This window comes from Lepidochelys kempii, chromosome 20 (genome assembly GCF_965140285.1).
Source record: "Lepidochelys kempii isolate rLepKem1 chromosome 20, rLepKem1.hap1, whole genome shotgun sequence".
In the NCBI taxonomy this organism is placed as follows: domain Eukaryota; kingdom Metazoa; phylum Chordata; order Testudines; family Cheloniidae; genus Lepidochelys; species Lepidochelys kempii.
In genome coordinates, this window is record NC_136399.1 from 14,301,321 (window position 1) to 14,327,077 (window position 25,757).

General features: G+C 48.1%; 1 protein-coding gene across 4 annotated transcripts in view; it reads right to left on the bottom strand.

The window, feature by feature from the left end:
• The window catches only part of HDAC7 (histone deacetylase 7), a 240,554-nt gene that overhangs the window by 128,117 nt on the left and 86,680 nt on the right, over positions 1-25,757 (bottom strand). For 3 of the 4 annotated variants that reach the window (XM_078849470.1, XM_078849469.1, XM_073318373.1), the window contains exon 1: positions 4,913-5,436. In XM_078849470.1, the coding sequence (XP_078705596.1) occupies positions 4,913-5,036 (124 nt within the window). In that variant the 5' untranslated portion in view covers positions 5,037-5,436. Of the gene's footprint in view, positions 1-4,912; positions 5,437-25,757 lie in introns of those variants that run through there. The other variant, XM_073318375.1, reaches the window with a different exon arrangement.

A 25,757-nucleotide genomic window follows, 5' to 3' on the forward strand; every position in this document is an offset into this window, starting at 1 on the left:
GACCAGACACATGGCCAGAGGCAGAGGAGCCTGTCCAGGCTGGGAAGAGCAATGGGTAACAAACCAGATCAGAAAAACAAGTCTTCGGACAAGAGGACAATTCCAGACCCTGGATGCTGAGAATCAGGGAGGTAGGGGAGCACAGAAAGGAATCATAGGAGCTAGAAATGAGACAAGAGTCTTAAGTGGCCAAGACTGACCCCACTGCAAGAGCAGGCTCTTGCTCCCCGAGATGGGATAGCATCAGCACAGCATCTCACATCAGAGTTTGGGCAAAAATCCAGCTCTCACCAAGCTGAACATGTCTCACCTCATGGCCCAATCTGCACCGGATCAGAGTGGAGACACATTCCCTTCCCCCTGCACAGCAGGAAAAGGGGATACAAATGGTGGTGTGTTACGAGACAGAGTGAGTGAAAGCTGATGGAATGTACACTCCACTGTGGCGGGAGGCTGAGGGTGTAGCAGAGAAGGCAACCGACAGGAGGGAACCAGACTGACAAGATGCACGGAGCTGCTTTATCTTGCACTCTCTGCAATGCTGCCAACTGATGATTTTATTCATAAGACTCATGGGTTATGGAGTTCCTCCTAAAGCACCATGCTGGATTCAGGGGGTTACATGGGAATCTCAACTTTCATTTAAAAAAAAAAAAGTGTTTCTATCCCTCCTGACTAGAGGAAAAAGCTTGAGAGCATGCACCCCAAAGGCTCCAGTATTTTAAAAAATCTCATGATTTTTGGAGCCTGACTCATGATGCGTGAATTCTTGGGGATGGTGATCACATTCTCCTGTGAGACGCTCTTTGTGCTCCACCCCCATGTGTGTAAATTACACCACCTTTCACTCATGCCAACTAACCAATAAGCGATTAGCAGTGCCATTCACATCCCCACAGACATTACCACAAGCACTGGACTCGAGTCATCCAGCACCAAATGGCTCTGACTAGAACAACTTCAGCTCCTTGATAGAGACAAGACCAAGCTCCCCATATCAGACACAAATCTAGGGTTTTATTTTAAGCGTTCTGAAATGTAAACATACAATTGAGAGCCAAAAATCCAAGCACTGAGGCCTCTGCTCTAGCAACAAAACTGATCTGAATTCCCAAAAAGCAAAATGCAAATCCAGACCCACAAACTCATCTGAGCGGAGAAGGCTCATTACTAAAGGCTTATCTACACTTACAGCATTGCAACTGCACTGCTGTAGGGCTTAGTGAAGATGCTACCTATGCAGCATACCAAGCGTAAGTACTCCACCTCCCCAAAAGGCATCAGCTATGTCATTGACATAAAACACTGTCTACACTTGGGGTTAGGTCAGTATAACTGTGTCACTCAGGGTGCTGAGTCCCAGACTCCTGAGTGACATAGTTATACTGACATAGTTTGGTAGTGCAGACCAAGTCTAGGTCTGGATACTAGTTCGGATATTATTATGTAGTATCTGTATTCTAGAACCACTGAAAGGCTCCAGAGCAGATCAGGACTCCACTCTGCTGGGCACTGTGCAAGCACACAATAAGAGACAGTCCCTGCCCTGGAGAGCTTCCAGTCTAAATTCAGGCAAGATGCAACAAGCTGGTGTAAGAAACAAGTGGAAAGAGTGTGCACACGCATGCACATGCGTGGCCCCCACCCCACCCCAGGATAAGAGAGCTGGGAATATGTGGCTGCATGGAATGGCTTTGTGCCCTTTACACATTTGAAGCTTGTAAGATATTAACCAACAGGAGATATTAACAAGGTCAGAAATCTCTGCTGATAAGATCTAAACTGCCCTGACCCCCTTCCTCAGATTCAAACCAAAGCCCCAAACTTTTTCTGACATGCAAACTATCTGACTGCTGTTTTGTTTTCACTCTCTTGCTTCCTACTCACATCAGGCAGCTGAATAGGAAATGCTGAAATCCCAGGAGTGGCTCAGCCCAAATCAGGAAGTACTGGAAATCTTCCAAGAAAGCCTGTGGTTTCCAGGCCGAAGAGCTCTGCACACATCTGGTCATAAGCATCACATTTTTATCTCCACAGAACTTGAGCCCCACCCTTCCCTGCCCAGGCCCAGAAATAAAGTACACAGCTGGGACTAGAGGGAAAGCACACCTGAAGGGCAGTCACTGCACCCTTTATACAGTAGGTCGGTCAAGAGGAAATCTACCTACAGTATGTTCAGTTGCCTAGTGCTGCTACATACCCCAGGTGCTTGGGCCGGCAGTGTCTCTGGTTCTCCCAAACTCAGAGAAGGGCACACATGCAGTGATGTTAATTTCAGATATTTCTAAATCCCCAGATTGGTGACTGGGTGGGAGGTCCGAAGAAGCACTGCTCCCTCTTAGGATGATGCCCTTTCCTTCCCATGCAGCCAGTGCCTCTGACTTCAGCACATGTCATTGGGGTTTCAGGTCTCAGAGAAGATGCTGCATGTGCTAAGGTGAGAGTTCTTAACAGTAACACATTACACTGATGCCCAGGGGTGCCTAGTGCAAGCTCTAGTCCCTTCCTTCCTCTGCTCCAAGCACACTGGGCAGATTTAGATCTCTAAATAAAGTGGCCCCTATTCTTGCCCAGCACACACACACCTGAGCCAAACCTCGCCCAGATGGCACAGCATCACCACTTCTGTAGAAGTCCCTGAATATAGCCTAGTTACAGGGCTGGGCAGAGTATCTATCCAAATCCCCCTTTCTACACACTAAAGTCATGCTAACGTGGGAAGTGCTGGAAGCTCAGTTTTTCTGGAACATCAACAGTGTCAAGCAGAGCAAGGTCTGGATGCCCAGGGCACTACAGTGACGTTTCAGTTCCCAAGACAGAGCCAAACACACCTCCTATGGTAAGGGTACCACCAATATTGCGCACTAGTCAGCTCCGAACACCCATATGGGCCCAGCCTGGTACCTCAACAAGACTCAAACATGGCTACAAATGGCCACTTATGGAGGCTTTGAGGTACTATATACTGCTCATGTCCCTTTTTATACAAAATATCACAGTGGCATCTCAGCCAAAACGTCCAAGGAAGGTAACATACAACTTTGCAGTGTGGCCAACTCTTGCAATTTTATTGTGAGTCGCATGATAGCTCATAAAGAAAAGGAGGACTTGTGGCACCTTAGAGACTAACAAATTTATTTGAACATAAGCTTTCGTGAGCTCATGTTTCTCCTTAAAGCTCCAGCTCCGGCAGTCAAATAATTACATGAGAATATCAGCTTTCATTTTAAAAAAAAAAAGTGTAAGTTTCTAGCCCTCATGGTTGTTATCGAAATACTTGAAAATATGATTCCTGGAGGCTAAAAAAAACCCAGACAGCTAATAAAGAGACCCAAATTTATTATTTTTTAAAATAATGATTTTTAAGGTACTCTTGATTTGGGGGGGCCCTTAGTCATGGTTTTTGAATACTTGGGTTGGCAATATTTGTGTAGTTAGTGAACTGCCTTAGGGCTTGGCTACATGGGGACACTCAGGAAAGTTAAAATGAATTAACCAAAGCTGTGAAGTTAAAACACATTAATTCCTATGTGGATGTTCTCATTCAGAAGTGGCCTTAGTTCACTGCAGCATTAGCCAGGGGGTTAATTCACATTAACATCACAGCTTATAGGTTCATAGATTCTAAGGGCAGAAGGGCCCATTGTGATCTCTAGTCTCACCTCCTGGATAACCCAGGCCATAGAACTTCCCCAAAATAATTCCTAGAGCAGATCTTTAACATCCACTCTTGATTCCAAGCTTACTTTGTCTTAACTTTCCTGAGTGTCCTGCATAAACAAGCCTTGGCGTTATCCACTCTCTAGGTCCAGCATATCCAGGAGGGTGACAGAGATGCACTGGGCTCACTTGGATACTCCTTAACCTGGACATTCCCTTACATCTATGTCCAATGCAGTTTCCTGCCAGGGGTACAAACACCACCCTCCTGTTAATGGCATAAGAGTCTTGTTTTAAACACCATGAGATGCCATCACACACACAATCCCCAGCACTTATCTGACACCAAGATGGCAGTGCACAGTCTACCACAGAACCAGAGAGTGGACATGACACTCACCGCACACTGTGTATCTCAGAACAACAAGACCCCCAGACTTAAACTCACACTAGCATCATGCAGGATGGGACTGGATGATTCTGCAGTATCCTGCATCAGATACTGACCAACTTCATCTGAGGAAGACAGGCTATGATGTTAGGACTCTGGAGGACATACGCAGAGCTAACTAATCTCCACAAGACCTGTTCCTTCATTTCCAGATGGGTTAAACATCCTGCTTGCCTTAGACTGGGTTCCTCAAATTACCCTACAATGTTTTGCTTTGCAGAGACTTGATGCCTGCGCCTCCCTCAACAGCCACCTGTGAAGGGACCTCCTGATGCCCTGGCTTCGAGAACTCCTGCTCTGTGCAGACAAAGTAGGACTCATCTTCCCTAGGGGGAACCATCACTTGCCTACTGTCCATCTAAGGCACTGGGCTCTCTCCATTACACCAGCAGCCCTGAGAGTCATGGCAGGGTACACACCCCAACCAGACAGACTGCTCTTGGGAAGAGAAACCTTGCCCCACTTCCACGAACACCCAGCCACCCCGTCTCTGAACATGGGACCCAGGGAATCCCACCGCTCAGCTGCTTAAGGCCTCCCTCTCAAGCCGGGGCGGGGAAAGGGGGCGTGGAGAGGAAATCCCTGCGGCTGGTTGACTAAGTCCATTGCATGTCGCAGGGCCTAGTCATGTGGGGAGATGCAAAAATAGCTCAATCTCCTTTCTCATTTCCCTTTTCTCTGCATCCCAAGCCTGGGCGCAGCCCCCCCTGCTCTGCTGGCGCAGCGAGCTCCGACCCATGCTAGTGCCCCACGGGTTCTCTGCACCCGGCCCGGCCCGAGGGACAGGCGGGGATCACTTACTCTGGCTGGAGGCGCCGCTCCCTTGGGCCAAGCTCACACTCGCTTCTCCTCCTTTAATTCCATCTGGGGAGAAAACAGAATCCGACTCGTAAATGGTGTTGAGCATCTGATGTAGCCCTGGCATGGAGCCTGCTGCCGGAGCCCAGGCCGCGGGTCAGCGGGGGCAGAGGGGCAACTCAGCCATCTCCAGCCAAGGCAGTGGGCGTCAGAGCCGGGCTCGGCCGCTCTCGCATCCAGGCAGCTGCTTCCTGCCGGCTGCTCCTTCAGCTGGAGGAGGGGCAGGGCGAAGGGGCTTCCCTCGGTGCCATGATCTCAGCCCCGCCGCTCAGGCGGCCCGCGGCAGCGCTCAGGACCCAGCGAGAAGCTGAGCGCCGCCCATCCCCGTGCGCTCCGAGCCCCGCGCCCCGGCTCCGCTCCGGGCTTTCCGTGGCCGATACACCTGCGGCGGCCTCCCCAGCCCGTGCCAGGCGCAGAGACAGCTCCGGGAGGGGCTCGCCCCGAAACAGCCTGAGCGCAGGAGCCGGGCTCCGAGCGGGGCACGGAAAAAAGTTGCATTGTTTGCGAAGGGCGCTCGTGATTGGCCGGGCCGCAGCCAATGGCAATCGAGCCAGGAAAGTTTGCAATTGAAGTCGAGCGAGCTGCATCCGCAGAGAACGCTCGGGCCGGGCCGGGCCGGGCCGGACCAGGCCGGGCCAGCTTCCCACCTGCCCGGCCGGGGCTGGGGGGGCTCGCTCCGCAGCAGCCCCCTCGCCGCTGCTCGCACTGGCTCCGTGGAGGGGGCTGAGCCGAGGTGGCCCCCGCCCGCGTGGGAGAGCTCGTACTCCGCATCCACGTTGTGCAAGGCAGGCGCGGCTCTGGTGCAACATCCCCCAAGGATCTGCGGGGAGCGGGCTGCGGAGGGGCGCTCACCCAGCGGGGCCGGGGCACATCCAGAATCATTCTGGTGCCCCGGCGAAAGGCACCAGAGATGAGCCCCGACTCTGGCCCTCGTCCAGTGGCAGCCACCCCTAAGTGTCATTTAGGGGGCACCAGTTTGAGCCCCTCCCAACAGCAGGATTGAGGTAGTGCTCTGCTCCTGGTTGCGCAGGGTGTCCCACGGGACCAGTGGGACACTCAGAGGTCAGGACCTAGCTCTGAGCAGGCAGCTGTGCTTCCCAGGCCTGGCAAGTCTCACGGTGGTTGCTGTTTTCTGAAAGCTCAGCTTCTGGAGTTAGGTGATTACCTGGCCTCTGCCCCCCTGCTGCTTTGTGTGTGTGTGAGAAGTAACTTTATATTGGTCATGACTGCACAAGCGAAGCTTGAAAACACGAGCCCCTAAAGGTTCAACCTCTAGAAGGCAAATAAAATAACCCAACATGTTTATTTTGAAATTTTGGAGGCCCAACTCACAACTTTTGAACTCTGGAGACTTGCAGAACTGAATCACTACAGCCAGAGAGCAAGCTGGCAGATTAGTAACCTGTCTCCCAGACACTGCAGAGAATGAGCCACTCTGCAGGAGCTGGGGAAATCTGGGCAGAGCTATTAGAAGGCACTACTGTCTGTTCCCAAAGTCTCTCCTTCCCCATCAGTGAGAGGGTCCCCTGCAGTGTCTTCTCTCAACTATTATTATTTACTGAGCGCCAACTGGTGGTCTAGAGCAACAGAAACCTAACAAGACAGGCATTGTGCTGTAAAGACTATCTCAGACACAGCCATCACAGCACGTGCACACACATATGCACCATGCTCACTGAGGTGCATGGATTTTGCAGTGATCATGCTTAAAAGGCTTTGCAGGAGGGATCTGAAGGAGAGGGAGAAGCATGGACAAAGTGGGGGAGTATAAGAGCCAGCATAGAGCTGAAAGAAGGGGAGGGAGACAAAGGGGCAACTCAAGGAGAAGTTTTGGAGAGTGGGTGTTTCAATGCAGGCAAGCAAAGATGGAGGTATGGCCAAGGTAGGGTTCGCAGACTGTATCAAGGGATGGGCCAACTGTGCTGGAAAAAATAAGAAAACATCCCAAGCATTACATCAAATGAACTGAAATTAACTCAAAATCATTTCTGGTGACAAATATTTCTGATATCTTCCACAATCTTGCTACCTCTGTGCCCATCCTGGTTTCTTCCAGAAGTAAAAGCTGAAAGAAACTATTTTAGGATTTTTTTCTAACATCTATCACCATAATGTTGAACCTGCAGAAGGCCAAACATAGTATGAGAAGACTTCTGTGGTCTGTATCACTTCAAACTACCATGGCTGTTTCCTGTGCACTCTGCACCTTTATACTTGGGAACTCTGCTTGTCAGTAGCCACAGTTTATTCACAATCTGTAGCAAAGGAGATGCACATACTGTTCTTTCCTGATGTTGTTTTCCTTAATCTAAAATAAGTCACATGACTGAAAGGACATTTGGCTCATTGTATGTGAAGAATCAGACACTTATTGAACTAAACCTCCACGTTTGGAGGTTCCCCCGTTTTCAGTTGTAATACATTTTAAACTTATTGAATTAATAAACATATGTGACCACTAAAGAGACTCTGACTGGCCATCGGAAATATGACTCCCCTCATCAGAAAAGTAACATATAGTCTGCATCATCTCAGGCTTGTTTCTTACACTTACCCAGAGGGGAGTTAAGAAAATCACTCACATGACACTTTTTGCACATAGCAATTATTTCTTAGTGGAAATAATGAAACAGACAAGGTCTGGTGTTCCATGCCCTGTATGACACTAGGTTCCTGGGACTTAGTCCACATCTTGGAGCAGAGTTCACAGCACGAAAAACACCATTATGGTTGGCACTACTTGGCTCATATGTTGGCAGCCTGAATAGAGGGACCAAGTTCTGAAGGGGAGCACGAAGATAGGACCCCGCTCTCACCCACAGAGATGTCTCACAGTCAGGGCTGAGCCATATTGGCTGGGGGTATTCATAGAATCTCAGGGTTGGAAGGGACCTCAGGAGGTCATCTAGTCCAACCCCCTGCTCAAAGCAAGACTAATCACCAATTTTTGCCCCAGATCCCTAAATGGCCCCCTCAAGGATTGAACTCACAACCCTGAGTTTAGCAGGCCAATGCCCAAACCACTGAGCTATTGCTATTGCCCCCTGCCCCCTGGGGAAGTTTCTGCTGCCACTGCCCATACTGTACTTGCTGCATGAATACAGAGGATAGAAATGCCATGGGAGGGATGGGGCAGCAAACAACTTTGTTCATCAGGGGCCTCATTCGTAATTCTAAAGTCAGAAGGAACCATTGTGATTAGAGTAGATCTTTTTAAAAAAAATCCAATCTTGATCCTGTTCCTGCTCCCAGAGAAGTCAGTGGAGAATTTACTATGGGAGAAGGACTGAGTCCTAAAACTAGCACATGCAGTTGTCCGTCCTGCTGATGTTTGACAAACTTCCAGCATGTGCATGGCTGAAGCATTCTTTTCGACCGGTAATGTGGAACTTATTAACCAGAGTGCACGTGTCCTTGCATGTCTGAGGTTACTGCAGCTTGTCATAAATCCCAGAGCCAAGGGGGTGAAGAAAATTTCAGGGTAAGGTTGGTTAGATGCAGGAACTTAAGAAAACAGCCTGTTGCAGCAATGTTTTTCAGCTTTTTACCTTCTTTCCCAACCTGCCTCCCTGCGCTGCCCTGCTCACAATAAAACAGTGCAATGATATGCTTTCTAGAGAGAGTTCAGCATGGGGACCTGAGTTACAGGCTGAGTTTAAAGACAAGAACTGTGAATTGCAATTTTACTGAAGTTTTTTAAAGCTGGTGACATTTCAATGATGCTCATCCATTGCCTATTCCTCTATTCACCACAGTCCACCTGACAGCTCAAATGTCAGGAGCGATATGATACATAGAAAAAAGTCTGTCTGTTGAGACCTCACCCAAAACCCTATGAAGCTGATGCATGGAGCAATCGTTCATTTCCAGGAGCCTTTGTGCTCAGGGCCCTCAGTCAGCAGAGACACTTAGTCATCAAGGCTCCATCTTCTCTGTTAAGGCCATTCACTCCAATTCTGCACCCCTGAATTCCCACTGACTTCAGTGGTGCAGGATTAGGCCCTTTGATGGGGAGAGAGACACACACACTGAAAGGATGAGGTTGCCATTGTCAGATTGCTGCCATTTCCTGCATACAGCCCTGGGGACTCAGTTACCAGTGACACTTCCTTTCAAATGGTCACATAATTGGTATTTGATACACCCTGCTTGGAAACCAAGGGAAGCTACTGACTGAGACACAAAGCAGGATGGAGCCATACAATTAGCACAGCCAACCTCGTCTATTACTATGACAGGTTTCAGAGTAACAGCCGTGTTAGTCTGTATTCGCAAAAAGAAAAGGAGTACTTGTGGCACCTTAGAGACTAACCCATTTATTTGAGCATGAGCTTTCGTGAGCTACAGCTCAGCTGTAGCTCACTAAATTGGTTCGTCTCTAAGGCGCCACAAGTACTCCTTATCTATTACTATGTATATTAAGCTCCCAAGTCTATTATGTTTATAAATATAATAATGTTAATAAAGGATATTCATGGGATCACAGGCTGCCGTGAACATCTGTCTTTAAGGGTTCTGGGCAAGGTTACCACACCAGCTCTCTCAGAAAGGGGAAAGAAAGGAAGAGACGCAGCATGAAAAGTAGCAGCTACATAAAATAGTGACCTGGACCAGAGGAGGCCATTTGAATGCTGTTCTTTACCATATCTAATGGTACCAGAGTAAAAGAAACACAATGGAATTAAAATCCAACAAAATTGGAGCAAACAGTTTTTTATACAATATATAATTAACAAGTGGAACTTACACATGATCTTATTGAGTCAAAATAGCTTAGCATACATGCATAAAAGGATTAGACGCTTATGATATAAGAGTGTTAGTGTCTCCAAAGTTAAGGTTTGACCCAAGCTGTCATGTTAAGAGCCAGTGTTTCAAAGTGCTCTAAAATCCACATGTATATTCCATTTGTTTTGAAAACTGGCATGCCTTATTGGGGATTGGTTTTGAGTTATTGGTGCCAAATTTGGGGTCATTTGGGTAAGGGGTTCCAGAGATACCCTGGAAAAATGGACCTGTCACTCTATTCTCACAGTCTTTTAATGCTTTATTGCACACATCTTTAGCTGAAACTATGGCCTTGATCTGCCTCACAGTGTCCTCACTCATCAGATTTGACCTCAGTGACCATCAGGCACCTAGTTCCAGGTATGGGAAGCAATACTTAAAAAAATAATGAGAGGGTCTGTCTCACTTCTCAGGGATGTGCACCAATAAAAGTGATTTGCACATGTGCCATGAGATTGGTGTGCCTGGGAACAGTGCTGTGTGGTGACTACCGGAGGAGGAGCTCAATTCACGTTGCAGCTGGGGACCATGCAGTAAATCTTTGAATCTAAGCAGGACCCAAAGACTGTGATTTCCACTCCTTGCACAATGTGAATTTTCTGAGAATGTGTGGCATGCATATTATTGCTTCTGCCGGGCAATCAGGGAAGCTTTGCCCAAAGCGCAGGCAAAGTGGAGACACACCAGAACCAATGTTTGAAAGTGCTCTAAAAGTCCACCTGCATAGGGAAATTGTCTTGAATAGTGATGTGCACCACCACAGAAGCTGGGGTATACTATGGTGCAAACTTAAGGAAATTTAGTTGAGATTCCTGAAATACAGCTCCCCCTCAAAAATTAGCTGCTTTTAAAATGGTCATAAATACATAGATTTATGGATTTCAAGGCCAGAAGGGACCATTGTGATCATCTATTATCCTATATCTCCAGCATAGCACAGGCCAGAGGACTTCCCTGAATTAACTCCTGTTTGAACTAGAGCAGATCTTTTAGAAAAACATCCAAGCCTGATTTCAAATTTGCCAATGAAGGACAATGTACCATAACACCTTGGTAAATTGTTCCAATGGTTAATTACCCTCACAGTTAAAAACTTGTACCTTATTTCCGGTCTGAATTTGTTTAGCTTCAACTTCCAGCCTTTGGATCGTGTTATATCCTACACTTCTTGAAGGGGCCATTATCAAGTATTTGTTCCCCATGTACAATCATAGAACCATAGTGTTAGAAGGGACCACAAGAGTAATCTAGTCTAATCCCTTGCCAAGATGCAGGATTTGTTGTATCTAAAACAGGGGTGGGCAAACTACGGCCCGCGGGCCGGATCCGACCTGCCAGCTGCTTTAAGCTGGCCCTCGAGCTCCAGCTGGGGAGCAGGGTCTGGACCTTGCCCCGCTCCGGGGCTCCAGCCGGGGCACATTGTTGGGGCCGCTCCACGCGCTCCAAGCCCCCCTCGGATTCCTACGCGCTCCAATAGCCCAGCTCCAATGGCCCCCTCCGGTGCTTCAGTGGGAGCTGCAGGGGCGGTGCCTGTGGACGGAGCAGCGTGCAGAGCCGCCTGGCTGCGCCTCCACATAGGAGCTGGAGAAGGGACATGCTATGCCTCTGTTAATGCAACCCAAATTTGTATTTGTTTTTTTGCAACAGCATCTCATTGTTGACTCATGTTGAGGTTGGGATCCACCACAACTCCCAGATCCTTCTCAGCAGTGCAGCTGCCAAGCCAGTTATCCCCCATTCTGTATTTGTACATTTAGTTTTTCTTCCCTAAGTGAGGCACCTTATATTTGTCTCTGTTGAATTTCATTTTGTTGTCTATAGCCCAGTTCTCCATATATTGGGCTAGAATCCTCTGAATTTTAGATTATCCACCAAAGTGTTAGTAATCCCCCCCTCTCCCCAGCTTTGTGTCATCTGCAAATTTGATCAGTATGCTCTCTATTTCTACATCCAGGCCATTAATAAAGATGTTAAACAACACCAGACACAGAACAGATAACTGTGGAACCCCACTTGAGACCTCCCTCCAATCTCACATCATGTAGATACTAATAGATTGTGATCAAGTCACCTCTTAACCTTCTCTTTGTAAAGCTAAATAGATTGAGTTCCTTGAAGCCTGGTCTGCACTAAAAGTTAGGTTGATCCAGCTATGTTGCTCAGAGGCATGAAAAATCCACACCCCAACCAGCGTAATTAAGCCAACCTAACCCCCAGTGTAGACAGCACTAGGTCGATGGAAGCATTCTTCTATCAACCTAGCTGCCATCTTTCAAGGAGATGGATTACCTATGCTTATAGGAGGACCCCTCCCGCTGGTGTAGGTAGTGTCTACACTGAAGTGCTAGAGTGGCACAGCTACAGTATTGCAGCTGAGGAGCATTTCAAGTGTAGACAAGCCCTGAGTCTATCACTATAAGGCATATTTTTGAATCATTCTTGTAGCTCTTCTCTGACCTCTCTCCAATTTATCAACATCCTTCTTGAACTGTGGACACCAGAACTGTACACAGGATTCCAGCGGCAAGAACCTCCCTAATCCTACTCAAGATTCCCCTGCTTATGCATCCAAAGACCACATTAGTCCTTTTTGGCATAGTATCGCTCTGGAAGCTCATGTTCAGCTCATTACCCAGCATGACTCCCAAGTCTTTTTCAGAGTCACCGCCTCCTAAGATAGAATCCCTCATCCTATAAGTATGGCCTACCTTCTTTGTACCTAAATGTTTGCAGAAAGCATCTCCCACCAACATCGCGCAGTGAACCCAAGTGGATATGCCAGTGAAACTTAGGTCACTCAGGGGGTTGTTTTTTTCACACCCCTGCGCGACGTAAGTGGTAGTGTAGACATGGCCTGAAGTACTACAGTGACACAGCTGCATACATGAAGACAAACCCCCAGTGCTCAGATCAGGGCTGAGGGGTTGGGGAGAACGGCCATGCTCAGTGTATGCCAAATATCCATAGTGCTGAAACTGGGAGAGAGGGGAAGAGAAGAACCAGAGATGAATGGGGCAGTTCATGCCTCAGAACTATTGTTTCAGACTGCATTCTCCGTGTGGTTCTCATTTAACTGAGAACATTCTACTGAGGTGAACAGACCTTGTCACACCCCAACGAACCTGCATGCTGCAGACAGGTGTGCAGAGCCCTTCCCCCTGTGCTAGCCCCTGATGTGGAATAGGCACTCTGGGGTCAAGTCTACACTAAAAACTTCTGCCAGCACAGCACTGCCAGCCAGAGGAGCGATGAGATGTGATCCCTGCCCAACAGAGCAGTGCTGGCAAAAGCCCCCATGTAGATGCAGTTACATTGCTGGGAGGAGGTGGGACAGGCCTGGAATAAGTTATACTGGTGAAAGCTCAGTTTTGCCAGTATAAGCTGCATCCACTCTAGGAGTGCTTTGCCAGCATAGCATAAAGGTGTAGATACTCGAAAAGGGCTCCTAGTGTAGACCTGGCTTGGGTCTCCCTGCCCTTCCCCTTTCCTGCATCCAGCTGGTAGATGCACTCCCCAGAGCCCATCGCCTACCGCCTCTTCTCCCCATGGCCCCTCTAGCCCTACTGGGGGCATAGAGGAGCCAGGAAGAGGACAGTAGCTGTGGGGCAGTGAGATGTGTCCAAGAACCCCGTCATGTCTCCTCATTGGGATCCCTTAATATTGCACCTCTCACTATCACCGCTTCCTCAAAAAACCAGGGCAAATTCATTGCCCAAAACCTTCAGGCTGGGGCATCACTCAAAGTGGGGAGAATGAAGGTTGTGGGGGGCCTCTTGTGGGACACATTACCTGAACTCTTTATTTCCTGGTTTTCAGAAGTTTGAATTTAGCCACCCTCCATGTTCTGGAAGGGCACAAGCCAGTGCTGGGCAACCTTAACTCTACATTACGAAGTTCTGCTGGGCACTGAGAATGTGTTGCCAATGCCAACCATTCACAAATCAGGAGTCCGGGCCCCAAAATCACGAGATTAAAACCTCATAAATGTTGGTTGGTTTTATTTGCCTCCTGGTTTCTGAGCATTTACGGTTCATTCAGGCTACAGTTCAAGGTTTCCTCTGCAACTACAAGGGAAATTACACTGTTTAAAAAGGAAAGTTGAAATTCTCATGTGCCTCTAAGTGGCTGTAAGAAAAAAAACAAATATTGCAAGACCCACCATAAAATCATGAGCACTCTCAACATTATTCAAGAGAGTGTTAGAACCGGGTGAAGTAGACATCTGTTCCCCTAGTGGAATGGCAGCGTCTGGAGGGACAGTTACAGCCATTCAAACATTTTACAACATGTTCATACATTCTTAGATTTCAAAGCAAAGAGGGCCCAGTGGGATCCTCTACAATATGGACTTCCTGCCTAACACAGCACAAAGCACGTATTCTGTAGCTACAGCTGAACCTCTTCCCAGATGGCAGCTCGCTGGAATGAATCCCTGATTCCATACAGCTACACCTAACACAGTGAGAATCATAGAATCATAGAAGATTAGGGTTGGAAGAGACCTCAGGAGGTCATCTAGTTCAACCCCTGCTCAAAGCAGGACCAACTCCAACTAAATCATCCTAGCCAGGGCTTTGTCAAGCCGGGCCTTAAAAACCTCTAAGGATGGAGATTCCACCACCTGCCTAGGTAACCTATTCCAGTGCTTAACCATCCTCCTAGTGAAATAGTTTTTCCTAATATCCAACCTAGACCCCTACACTGCAAATCAAGACCATTGCTCCTTGTTCTGTCATCTGCTACCACTGAGAACAGCTGAGCTCCATTCTCTTTGGAACTCTCCTTCAGATAGTTGAAGGATGCTATCAAGGACCTAGGGGTTACAGTGGACGAGAAACTGGATATGAGTCAACAGTGTGCCCTTGTTGCCAAGAAGGCCAATGGCATTTTGGGATGTATAAGTAGAGGCATTGCCAGCAGATCGAGGGACATGATCATTCCTCTCTATTCGACATTGGTGAGGCCTCATCTGGAGTACTGTGTCCAGTTTTGGGCCCCAAACTACAACAAGGATGTGGAAAAATTGGAAAGCGTCCAGTGGAGGGCAACAAAAATGGTTAGGGGACTGGAACACGTGACTTATGAGGAGAGGCTGAGGGAAGTGGGATTGTTTAGTCTGCGGAAGAGAAGAATGAGGGGGGATTTAATAGCTGCTTTCAACTATCTGAAAGCGGGTTCCAAAGAGGATGGCTCTAGACTGTTCTCAGTGGTACCAGATGACAGAACGAGGAGTAATGGTCTCAAGTTGCAATGGGGGAGGTTTAGGTTGGATATTAGGAAAAACTTTTTCATGAGGAGGGTGGTGAAGCACTGGAATGCGTTACCTAGGCAGGTGGTGGAATCTCCTTCCTTTGAGGTTTTTAAGATCAGGCTTGACAAAGCCCTGGCTGGGATGATTTAGTTGGGGATTGGTCCTGCTTTGAGCAGGGAGTTGGACTAGATGACCTCCTGAGGTCCCTTCCAACCCTCATATTCTATGATTCTATGACTTGCCCTTGGTGAATCCATGTTGACTATTCCTGATCACTTTCCTCTCCTCCAACTGCTTCAAAATGGATTCCTTGAGGACCTGCTCCATGATTTTTCTGGGGACTGAGGTGAGGCTGACTGGTCTGTAGTTCCCCAGATTTTCCTTCTTCCCTTTTTTAAAGATGGGCACTATATTTGCCTTTTTCCAATTGTCCGGGACCTCCCATGATTGCCACGAGTTTTCAAAGATAATGGCCAATGGCTCTGCAATCACATCAGTCAACTCCCTGAACACCCTCGGATGCACTGCATCCGGCCCCATGGACTTGTGCACGTCCAGCTTTTCTAAATAGTCCTTAACCTCTTCTTTCACCACTGAGGGCTGCTCACCTCCTCCCCATACTGTGCTGTCCAGTGCAGCAGTCTGGGAGCTGATCTTGTCTGTGAAGACAGAAGCAAAAAAAGCATTGAGTACTTCAGCTTATCCCACATCATGTGTCAGTAGGTTGCCTCCTCCATTCAGTAAGGGTCCCACACTTTCCCTTACCTTCTTCTTGTTGCTAACATACCTGTAGAAATCCTTCTTGTTACAATTCACATTCCTTGCTAGCTGCAACTCCAATTATGCTTTGGCCTTCCTGATTACACCCCTGCATGCTCGAGCAATATTTTAATACTCCTACCGAGTCATCTTTCCAAGTGTCCACTTCTTGTAAGTTTCCTTTTTGTGTTTAAGCTCACCGAAGATTTCTCTGTTAAGCCAAGCTGGTCGCCTGCCATATTTGCTATTCTTTCTGCACATCGGGATGTATAGCATTGTGCTGGACACACAACACAGCACAGAAAATGGTAAACGTCATCAGGGATAAGCCAAGTTTGGTTTGGCTTCTGGACCTATTGCCAGCTCTGGGGGACAGAGTTAATGTTATATGGGAGATATATTAACTCTTTATTTGCTGATTTGCAGAGGTTTAAGTTTAGCGTCCTGATTCCGGAAGAGCACAGGGCAGCACAAGACAACCTTAACTCTGTGTTAATGAAGCTTTTGGCTGTGAATATGAATAAGAATAGCACTGGCAGGATGGGATTTCAAGGGCTCTCATGTAGCATTGCCAACAGTTCCTTATTACAAGGGACATCCCTTATTTTTTCATCTCTGTACAACAAGATAGGGAGGGTTGCAAAAAGCAGCAAGATTATTGGTTTTATGCGGCAGCCTCTGTGTGTGAGACAGAGCAGGTGAGAGCGTCCCCCGAGCCCCAGGGGGATCCTCCAGCCCCTGCACCAGGACCCTCTCCTGCTCCTCACACAGGTGCCACATCTCCTCCCTGATCATCATAAATCACAACATAAATCTCAGAGCCTCTGCCACACTGGGGCCTGCATGGAGGCTGACCCCCCATGGACTCTCCACAGCCAGGCCCTGGGCACCCAGAACGTGGTGAATGTAGGTAAATCCTACCTACATTATTCTTAATTATTTATTATCATTATTATTAATAATAATCATAATATTGGGAGGAGCGGTGGAGTGGGGGTTCTAAGAAAACAGCCCCTTATTTCTGAAATATAATGTTGGCAACCGTACGCTCATGCTTCAAGGCATAACCTGATCACCAACTAGAGTTAGGACATGGGATGATATTACTTAGGGTTTGACTACCCTTGAAACACTACAGCGGCACAACTACAGGGTAGAATCTAACTGTGCCAATGAGAGGGGGGTCTCCTGTTGACGTAGGTAATCCACCTCCCTGAGAGGCAGTAGCTCGGTCAACAGAAGATTTCTTGGATTGACCTAGCACTGTCTACACTGGGGCTTAGGTTGGTAGAGCTACATCTCTCAGGCATGTGGATGTTTCACACCTCTCAGAGATGTAGCTATGCTTACATAAATTTCTACTGTAAACTAGTCAATTGCATTTTTGGTAACATAAGCATAGTCCTTTGAAGCATCTCTCATTGTTTGCTGTCAGACAGGGTATTGGATCAGTAGTTAGAGTACTAGTCTAGCACTCAGGAGATGTGGGTTCAATTTCCTACTCTACCACAAATATCTTGTGTGACTTTGAATGAGTTACTGAGACCTGGTTTCCATCTAAACATAGGTTGACCTGGCTACATTGCTCAGGGCTGGGAAAAATTGCACACCCTGTGCAAAGTAGTTAGGTTAACCTAATCCCTGCTATAGATGCAGTTAGGTCAACAGAAGAATTCCTGCATCAACCCGTGTACTGCCTCTCGCAGAAATGGATTACCTACATTAAAGGAAAAACTTCTTTCGTTATTGTAGGAAACATCTACGCTCCAGCTGCAGTGCCATAGCTGTGCTGCTGTAATGTAGTCATCCCTTTAGTCTCTCAGTTCCCCATCTGTAAAATAGGGATATTAACACTTCTCTGCCTCACAGTGGTGTTGTGAGGATAAAAGTGTAAATGATTGGGAGGTGCTCAGATCCACGGTAATGAAGCGCCTCAGATAGATTGGTCTTTTTTATGCTATTAATGGATTATATGTCCACAATGATGTGGGTATTGCACATTGAAAATCCAGCTGTTTGGGGTTTCTGTACAAAGAACCCAGGTCACAAGGGGCCACCTGGGAAACTTCAATAGCATTGCCTCCCATGGCTAGCTCAAGCACAGATGGAGATGGAGAGGGCAGAGATACAAACCTAGCCAGGAGAGTGAAATTGACAAAGAGACTTGGTATGGCAAGTGCTGTTCCAGCCCCAGCTTGGAACCCCAGAGCAGAACAAGGGGAACTGAAGAAATGACAGCAACAGAAAGGGCTAAAATGCCTCTTGGGAGCTGAGTTGGCTGAAGGTTCATGATTCAAGATGCCACAGAGAGAAGTTCTTACAGAAGTAACTGTCAAATGCCAGCATTATGGCATAGCGTCAGTGCTGACAACCTGGAGAGTTCAAGCATCATGAATCAAAGCCACAAAGATCATGAGATTGAAAAATCATGAGACCTTGAAATGTAAAATAAATAAATACACTGATATAGGGTGGTGGCAGGACTACAAAAGAATAAAAATCTCCCCTGTCAATGTGGCTAAAACTCCCTGCTAGATTTCCCTAGTGAGCGTACAGTGAACAATCCTGATTGACATTTACTTAGAGTGGCTCCTCTTTACATTCAAACAGCTGCATTTCCAGGAAACCCAAGCCAGGGGGTTTCTGTAGCCACTCAATCACACTTCTCCTTTCCTAAGAAGAAAATATTTAAGACACAGAACAAAGCACTGCCCCAGAACACGCTTGGCCAACACTGCCTTTCACCCTTTGCTGCAATATCCTCCATTCCTGCTTGCAGCAAGGCTGGCAACAAGTCTGCTTCGACTTTACTGATGATTGTGCTGTGAGGTCCTTCTTACAGTGTAAGAGCAGAATATGGGAAGCTACATGTACATGCATGCACACACACACGGTAGGTCGAGAATGCAATGGGAGGTGTGATTGCAGCACATGTAGACATGCCTTCTCTAGCTCTGATTGAGCCAGCACACTAAAAATAGCAGTGTTGCCCTTGCAGTCCGGGCAGTGACATGAGCTAGCTGCCCAAGTACAGTCCTCTCCAGGACCCTGAGTATGTACCACAGCTGCTGGCCCAAGCCGCTGCCTGTGACACTGTAGCTTCATTGCTATTTTTAGTGAACTGGCTCTATCAAAGCTAGTGGAATACGTCTACGTGTGCTGCAATCACTTGACCTGATTGCCATGCAGACATCTCCACATACATGTACCCACACAAACATATGCACACAAGGCTACGTCTCCAAACCCCATTTACCAGACAACTACTCTCAGCAACCTGCGGAAGAATGGCTTGACATCGTCTGTACTCATCTACCAGCACTGTGTGGCTGAAATTGCAGACATTAGACGTTAATTCAATCCTTATGCAGTCTCCCTCTCATATGCCCCATCCTTCTCCTGGGTCATTCAGATCCTTCTATCCACTCTATTTTTTACTCCATTTCCAAACTCCCAAGAACTTCCTTTACCCACAATTCCTTTTTCCACATCCCTGGTAGGAAGTCTTATGGAAGGGGCATTGGTAGAGGGGACCTTTTCACTGTGGTGCTGGTTAGGGATCCAGATCAGCACAGGTTAGCAGTTCAGTCTGAGGTTTTGGCTGAACTTGAAGACAAGTTTTCTTTGCCAATTTACAGTTATGAAGCATGTGCTGAAATGCTTTGCTGATTTGGGATCTAGACTAGACACATGACTAGAACTCCTACTCATTTACAGTGTTTGCAAGTGAATCCTGTCCCATTGCCTGATGAGAGTTACAGTAATGCCCTCAAATGCAATTGCTATAGTGGGACCAGGCTAGTGTGCAAGAGAAGGGCAGGGATTGAGATGTTTCTCTATGTTTCTATTGGGATGTTTTTGTGTATGTGGTTGAGGGGGGAGGGAAGCCTTAATTTTTTCATCCTCCTTAAATTCCCTCAATCTGTCCTTCTGTCCTCCTTCAACCTGCCCACCCCCATCTTTCAGACAGCTGCAGGCCTCATAGTCTTATGTTAAATTTCAGAATGCACCTTGGGGGACCCTCAGATGCCAATCAAAGCTGCTGTAAATTCCTCGAGTTTCTCAGCAAGGCTGCTTCCTTCTGGACTGTCATCCCCTGAAAAATGTCATGAAAGGATCCAGTTTGGTGGTGGATTCAGAATGGGAAGCTCCACCCAAATTTGAAGCACCATCCCCGGCTCCCAAAGAACGTGCCTCCACCAAACTCCTCATGCTTGTGGAAGTGACACAGGATCCAGTCCCCCAGTGTATGGAACATTTCTGGAGTTGGCACAACAAGAAGCATACCCATATTTCTCCTAGAAGTAGAACACATTCTAACTCAGGGTGCATCTCAGAGGAAGCCAGTGTCAGTCTTGCAGCCTGGTGGCTTGATAGACAATGACAGAATTGGAGCCAGTTGGAAAATGGTGACAATTTGGTAAAGGATTTTGAAATTTGTTGTGATTTTTTGACATTATGAAAATCCAAAATATTCCAACCAGCTCTGGTCAGAATCTTGGAGTTCTCAGAACATGTGGCATGTCTGCTCTCCTGCCAGATACCCAAGGGCTTGTCAGGTGAGCCTCAAACACATCCCAGCAGCAGGGCAATAAAGACCAGACATAATTCCCCTCTCCACACAGCAATCATGGCTGAGACATTCCATCAAGAGCAAAATATTTGTGCATTTAAAGACAAAATGAGGGGCCACAGTGGGAAGGGCAAGTCCAGACCCAAGTGGCAAATTCAACCCTGATGGCACTCTCTCCATTTCAGTGTGGGATGAATTTGGGGCTCAGAAACAGGTTTCCTGAAAAGTGAATCACCTTGCAGCCTCGGGGCAAAGCTGGGCAGCCAGCATTGCACTGGCATATGCACAAGGGTAATGGCTCCTCACCAGCATACCTCTCCCTCCCATTCTCTCTCTACACACACCTATCTATTTAATATCTATCTAATCTATCTATGCCTTGCTCATCACAGCAGTATCTGAGCACCTCCTTCTCTGCCAGTAATCCTGATCTGCTGATAGCCACACAGCTAAGATCTGGCATCTAAAAACTCATGGAGGAGGTGGGAAGGTCCCACACAGATCCACCCTCCATTAGATGTGCCGAGCCATTCAGATGCTTCTGGAAGCCAAGCCAGTTGAGTCCAGCACCGATTTCAGAAGGCACCAGTTCCTCAAGCCAAGAGAAAAGGATTCTCTGCATTTACGGTCATTGCTAGACCTCACAGACTATTTATTGCAAAGACCAGGCTTGGGCCCTGAGTGGAGAATACTCATGGCTCAGTTGTGAAAGAAATGTTCTGTTTTGATCTGCGGAGATTAACCTGATTCACTCCCGCATGTTGTGCAATCACCAGGCTACAAACACAGGAAGAAAGAAAAGTCAGAGCTGGCTTAGCTGGTCCAAACTCCCCACGGCTAACCCAGCAAGGGTGCTCCCTGCAGCATTTCTACAGCTACCCAGAAGTTCGGGGGAAATTGGAGCTGAAGCTGAGGGACGGCCAGAGGATTGAGGTCTCGTCTGGTGGTCAGACTGAGGAGACACCAGCCCATAGGGCTGGGATTCCCCACCCAAGTCTTGACTGAACAGCAGGATTTTCAGGCAGCAGAGGGCTCAGCCAGAGCCCATTCCTATGGCTTTCCTAAGGCAGCAGAGTGAGCCAGAGGCATCCAGGAAAGGTGGGAATAAGGCTAAGGGTGCCCACTGTCATTCCAGTGCAGAGGGCTGTGGTTTAGCCCTCTGCACTATAGGTAGGGTTGCCAAGCCTCCAGGATTGGTCTGGAGTTTCCCGGAATCGGCATCAATCTCCCAGTAACTATTGAAAGCAACCTGAAAGATTTTAATAGGATATTTTAAGAAAATGACATTATGTCATGTTGGGGGGGGGGGGAATCTCCTGGAATAGCTTCAGTCAGAGTTGGCAACCCTAACTGTACAGTGCACTCAGGCACCCCTGATTGGCAGGATCCCATTGTCCACTTCTGAAATTCAGCTGCTTCTGAGGTGGAACCTACACATTCCACAGCAGCCAGAAGCAGAACACAGCAGCTACCTGAAGGAGCACACTGGGCAATTACATGCAGACACAAGGTGCATGAACTTGGGGAGTGAGCCCAGGGCACAGTGATGGTGAAGAGACCCTGAGGTGTCAAAGAGGGGAGCTCAGCTGCTCGTGATATACAGATAATGCAGGGCCATTCTCTCAGCACCACCTCCTGGCAGTGCCATACGTCCTGTGCCCCTCAGCTTGGAGCATTCACAGAGACTAGCAGCCTTGTCCCCATACACCCTTCTTCATCCTTCGCCCCCAGCTGCCAAACCCTCCACTCTGCCAAGAGCACAGGTGGGTCTGATTTCAGGGTCCTGCTCAGCTCAGGGCCTGCTCTGGCTCACACTCACGCTTCAGCTCCCAGGAGCCTCCTCACCCACTTGCCACTGTGAGAGGCAGGAAAGGCAAAGCCCAGAGTGGGAGGTGACTGTGTAGCAAGGGCGTGGGGTATTTCCCCTGTTCCCCAGGGGTAGATTCAGTCAGAGGACAGTTGTTCCCTAGGGGAGAGCATCTCATGACACCTGAGCCTGCCTCCCAGCCCACCCCACTTTATAGAGCTGCATTTGACAGGGGCCTCTGCCAGCCTTCCCACAACACAGGCCTTTCCTACTCTGGACTCAGTGGCAATGCCTTGGGAAGGGAAATATCCCCAGCCTCTTTCATGGCGCTGTGCCTAGAAGGTCTGGGCAGCCTCAGTCCTGCTTATGGGTATTGGGTGCCCTGGGGAACACAACAGTGAGCTGGCATCAGGCCAGCCACATCTGAGTGCCATGTTCTACTTGGTGCACCAGGGAGCCAGGCAACCTGGGTTCCATCACAGCGTCTGGGACTCAGTGACCCACATAACAAGACTTGGATGATCTGAGTAAGGGGCATAGCACCACGTTGGGAGCACCAGGCAAGCAGCACCCACAATGGCTATGTCCTGGCACACAGCATCTATAACAGATGGTGCTTAGACACTGCAGGAGTGTGCAACAGAGCGAGCGAGCAAGAGCACACACTACAGTAGGCAGAACATATACAGCAGCTGTAGCAGGATTCTTGCACACTGATGATGTCTCTGACTCGTTTTCTCGGTGTTCACTCTGATCATGCTCTCTCTTGCACTGACTGGCTGTTCATTCCAGCCCCTTTCCAGTCTTCACTGCAACCCCACTCCACTGCCCTTCTCACCCTACTCCTCCCTGTCCCCTCTCCCCTTTGCTCCCTCCCTTCATTGTCACCCCTCCCTCCTGCCTGTTCTGCAATCCCCTTCCACAAACCTCACAAACAAACAACAAAGTCACATCCTGAGAAAAATGGTGACATGAAGACAATGTTCGCTCACTCTGGGGGGGTGTCTTAACCCTCCTTCCCAGCCTGGGTCTAGGTGGTTTTAGGGGATGTCTGCACTGCACTCAGATAGGATTTCAGCTCAGATAGAGATATCCATGGTAGCTTTAATCTAGCTAGTGTGGCTAAAAATTGCAATGGAGATGCCGCAGCATAGACATCAGCATGGGCTGTGCAAGCTGCTTGGAACCCTGGCTCCGTACCAGCCAAGGTCCATGCTGCTTCTTTACTCCAATTTTAGACACCGCAGGGGCTTGTCTGCACTTAAAAGGCTGCAATGGCCCTGCTGTAGCACTCCAGTGAAGACAGTACCTACACCGGCGGGAAGGGTTCTCCCATCAGTCTAGGTTCTCCACCTCCCTGAGAGGCAGTGGCTAGGTTGAGAGGAGAGTTCTCCCATCAACTTAGCACTGTCAACACTGAAAGTTAGTTGGTTTAACTGTGTTGCTCAGAGGTGTGGATTTTTCACACCCCTAAGTGACATATACACCAACCTAATTTCCTAGTGTAGGCCAGGCCCAAGAAGATTACAGCTACAATCCCACCTCCAGCTGCAGTGTAGACAGCCTCTTCGGCCTGGTCTACACTGGGGGGAGGGATCAATCTAAGATACGCAACTTCTGCTATGAGAATAGCGTCGCTGAAGTCGACGTATCTTAGATCGACTTAGAATCACTTACTTCGCATCCTCGCGGCGCGGCACTACCTCTCGCCCTGGTGGAGTTCTGGAGTCGACGGCAGAGCGATCAGGGATCAATTTACCACACCTTCACTAGATGCAGTAAATCGATCCCCGATAGATCGATCACTACCTGCCGATGTGGCGGGTAGTGTAGACGTGGCCTTAGACTGTAAACTCTTCCAGACTGGGAATGTCTCTGTCAGGCCTGGTTTACATTAGAAAATTAAGTTGGCTTAACTACATTGTTCAATATCTACATTGTTCAATATCTTCATAAATGATCTGGAGGATGGTGTGGATTGCACTCTCAGCAAATTTGCGGATGATACTAAACTGGGAGGAGTGGTAGATACGCTGGAGGGGAGGGATAGGATACAGAAGGACCTAGACAAATTGGAGGATTGGGCCAAAAGAAATCTGATGAGGTTCAATAAGGATAAGTGCAGGGTCCTGCACTTAGGACGGAAGAATCCAATGCACCGCTACAGACTAGGGACCGAATGGCTCGGCAGCAGTTCTGCGGAAAAGGACCTAGGGGTGACAGTGGACGAGAAGCTGGATATGAGTCAGCAGTGTGCCCTTGTTGCCAAGAAGGCAAATGGCATTTTGGGATGTATAAGTAGGGGCATAGCGAGCAGATCGAGGGACGTGATCGTTGCCCTCTATTCAACATTGGTGAGGCCTCATCTGGAGTACTGTGTCCAGTTTTGGGCCCCACACTACAAGAAGGATGTGGATAAATTGGAGAGAGTCCAGCGAAGGGCAACAAAAATGATTAGGGGACTGGAACACATGACTTATGAGGAGAGGCTGAGGGAGCTGGGATTGTTTAGTCTGCAGAAGAGAAGAATGAGGGGGGATTTGATAGCTGCTTTCAACTACCTGAAAGGGGGTTCCAAAGAGGATGGCTCTAGACTGTTCTCAATGGTAGCAGATGACAGAACGAGGAGTAATGGTCTCAAGTTGCAGTGGGGGAGGTTTAGATTGGATATTAGGAAAAACTTTTTCACTAAGAGGGTGGTGAAACACTGGAATGCGTTACCTAGGGAGGTGGTAGAATCTCCTTCCTTGGAGGTTTTTAAGGTCAGGCTAGACAAAGCCCTGGCTGGGATGATTTAACTGGGAATTGGTCCTGCTTCGAGCAGGGGGTTGGACTAGATGACCTTCAGGGGTCCCTTCCAACCCTGATATTCTATGATTGCTCAGGAGTGTGAAAAATACACACCCCTGAGCAGCATAGTTAAGCTGACCTAACCCCCAGTGTAGAAGAATTCTTCCAACAATCTAGCTACTGCCTCATGAGGAGGTGGGTTACCTACGCCAACTAGCGAACCCCTCCCATTGGCCTAGATTGGATCTGCACTGAAGAGCTAGCGCGGTGCAGCTATAGCATTTCAAGTGCAGACAAATCCTCATTCTGCGGTCATGTCTTCACTACAGCTGAGAGATGTAGTTCCCAGCTCAGGCAGATGAACACACCTAGCTCTGCTTGAGCAAGCAGGCTGAACATAACACTATGGCCACGGCGGCATTGACTACAGCTTGGGCTAGATGCCCTTAGTACTACCTCATCTGAGATCCTCGGTATGTAGTGGGGTCTGCTAGCCCATGCTACCACCCATGCCGTACTACACTGCTATTTTTAGCCCACTAGCTGGAGCAGAGCTAGTGCATGTATATCTACCAGAGCTGGGAATTCACCTCCCAACTGCAGTGTAGATGTACCCTGTGTGAGGATCTGTGTGGTGCCCAGCATAACAGGGTCCTAATCTCAGTTGGGATCTCTAGGTGCTACTGTAACGCAAACAATAAATAATACAAATATTAAAGTTGTCTCATGTTTCTTATTCTAAAAAATGGCCTGGCAGTTTTTGAGGCGCTCTAGCCCCTCCATGGTTTGCAGAAAGAACTTTAAATCTTCCAGTGGGACA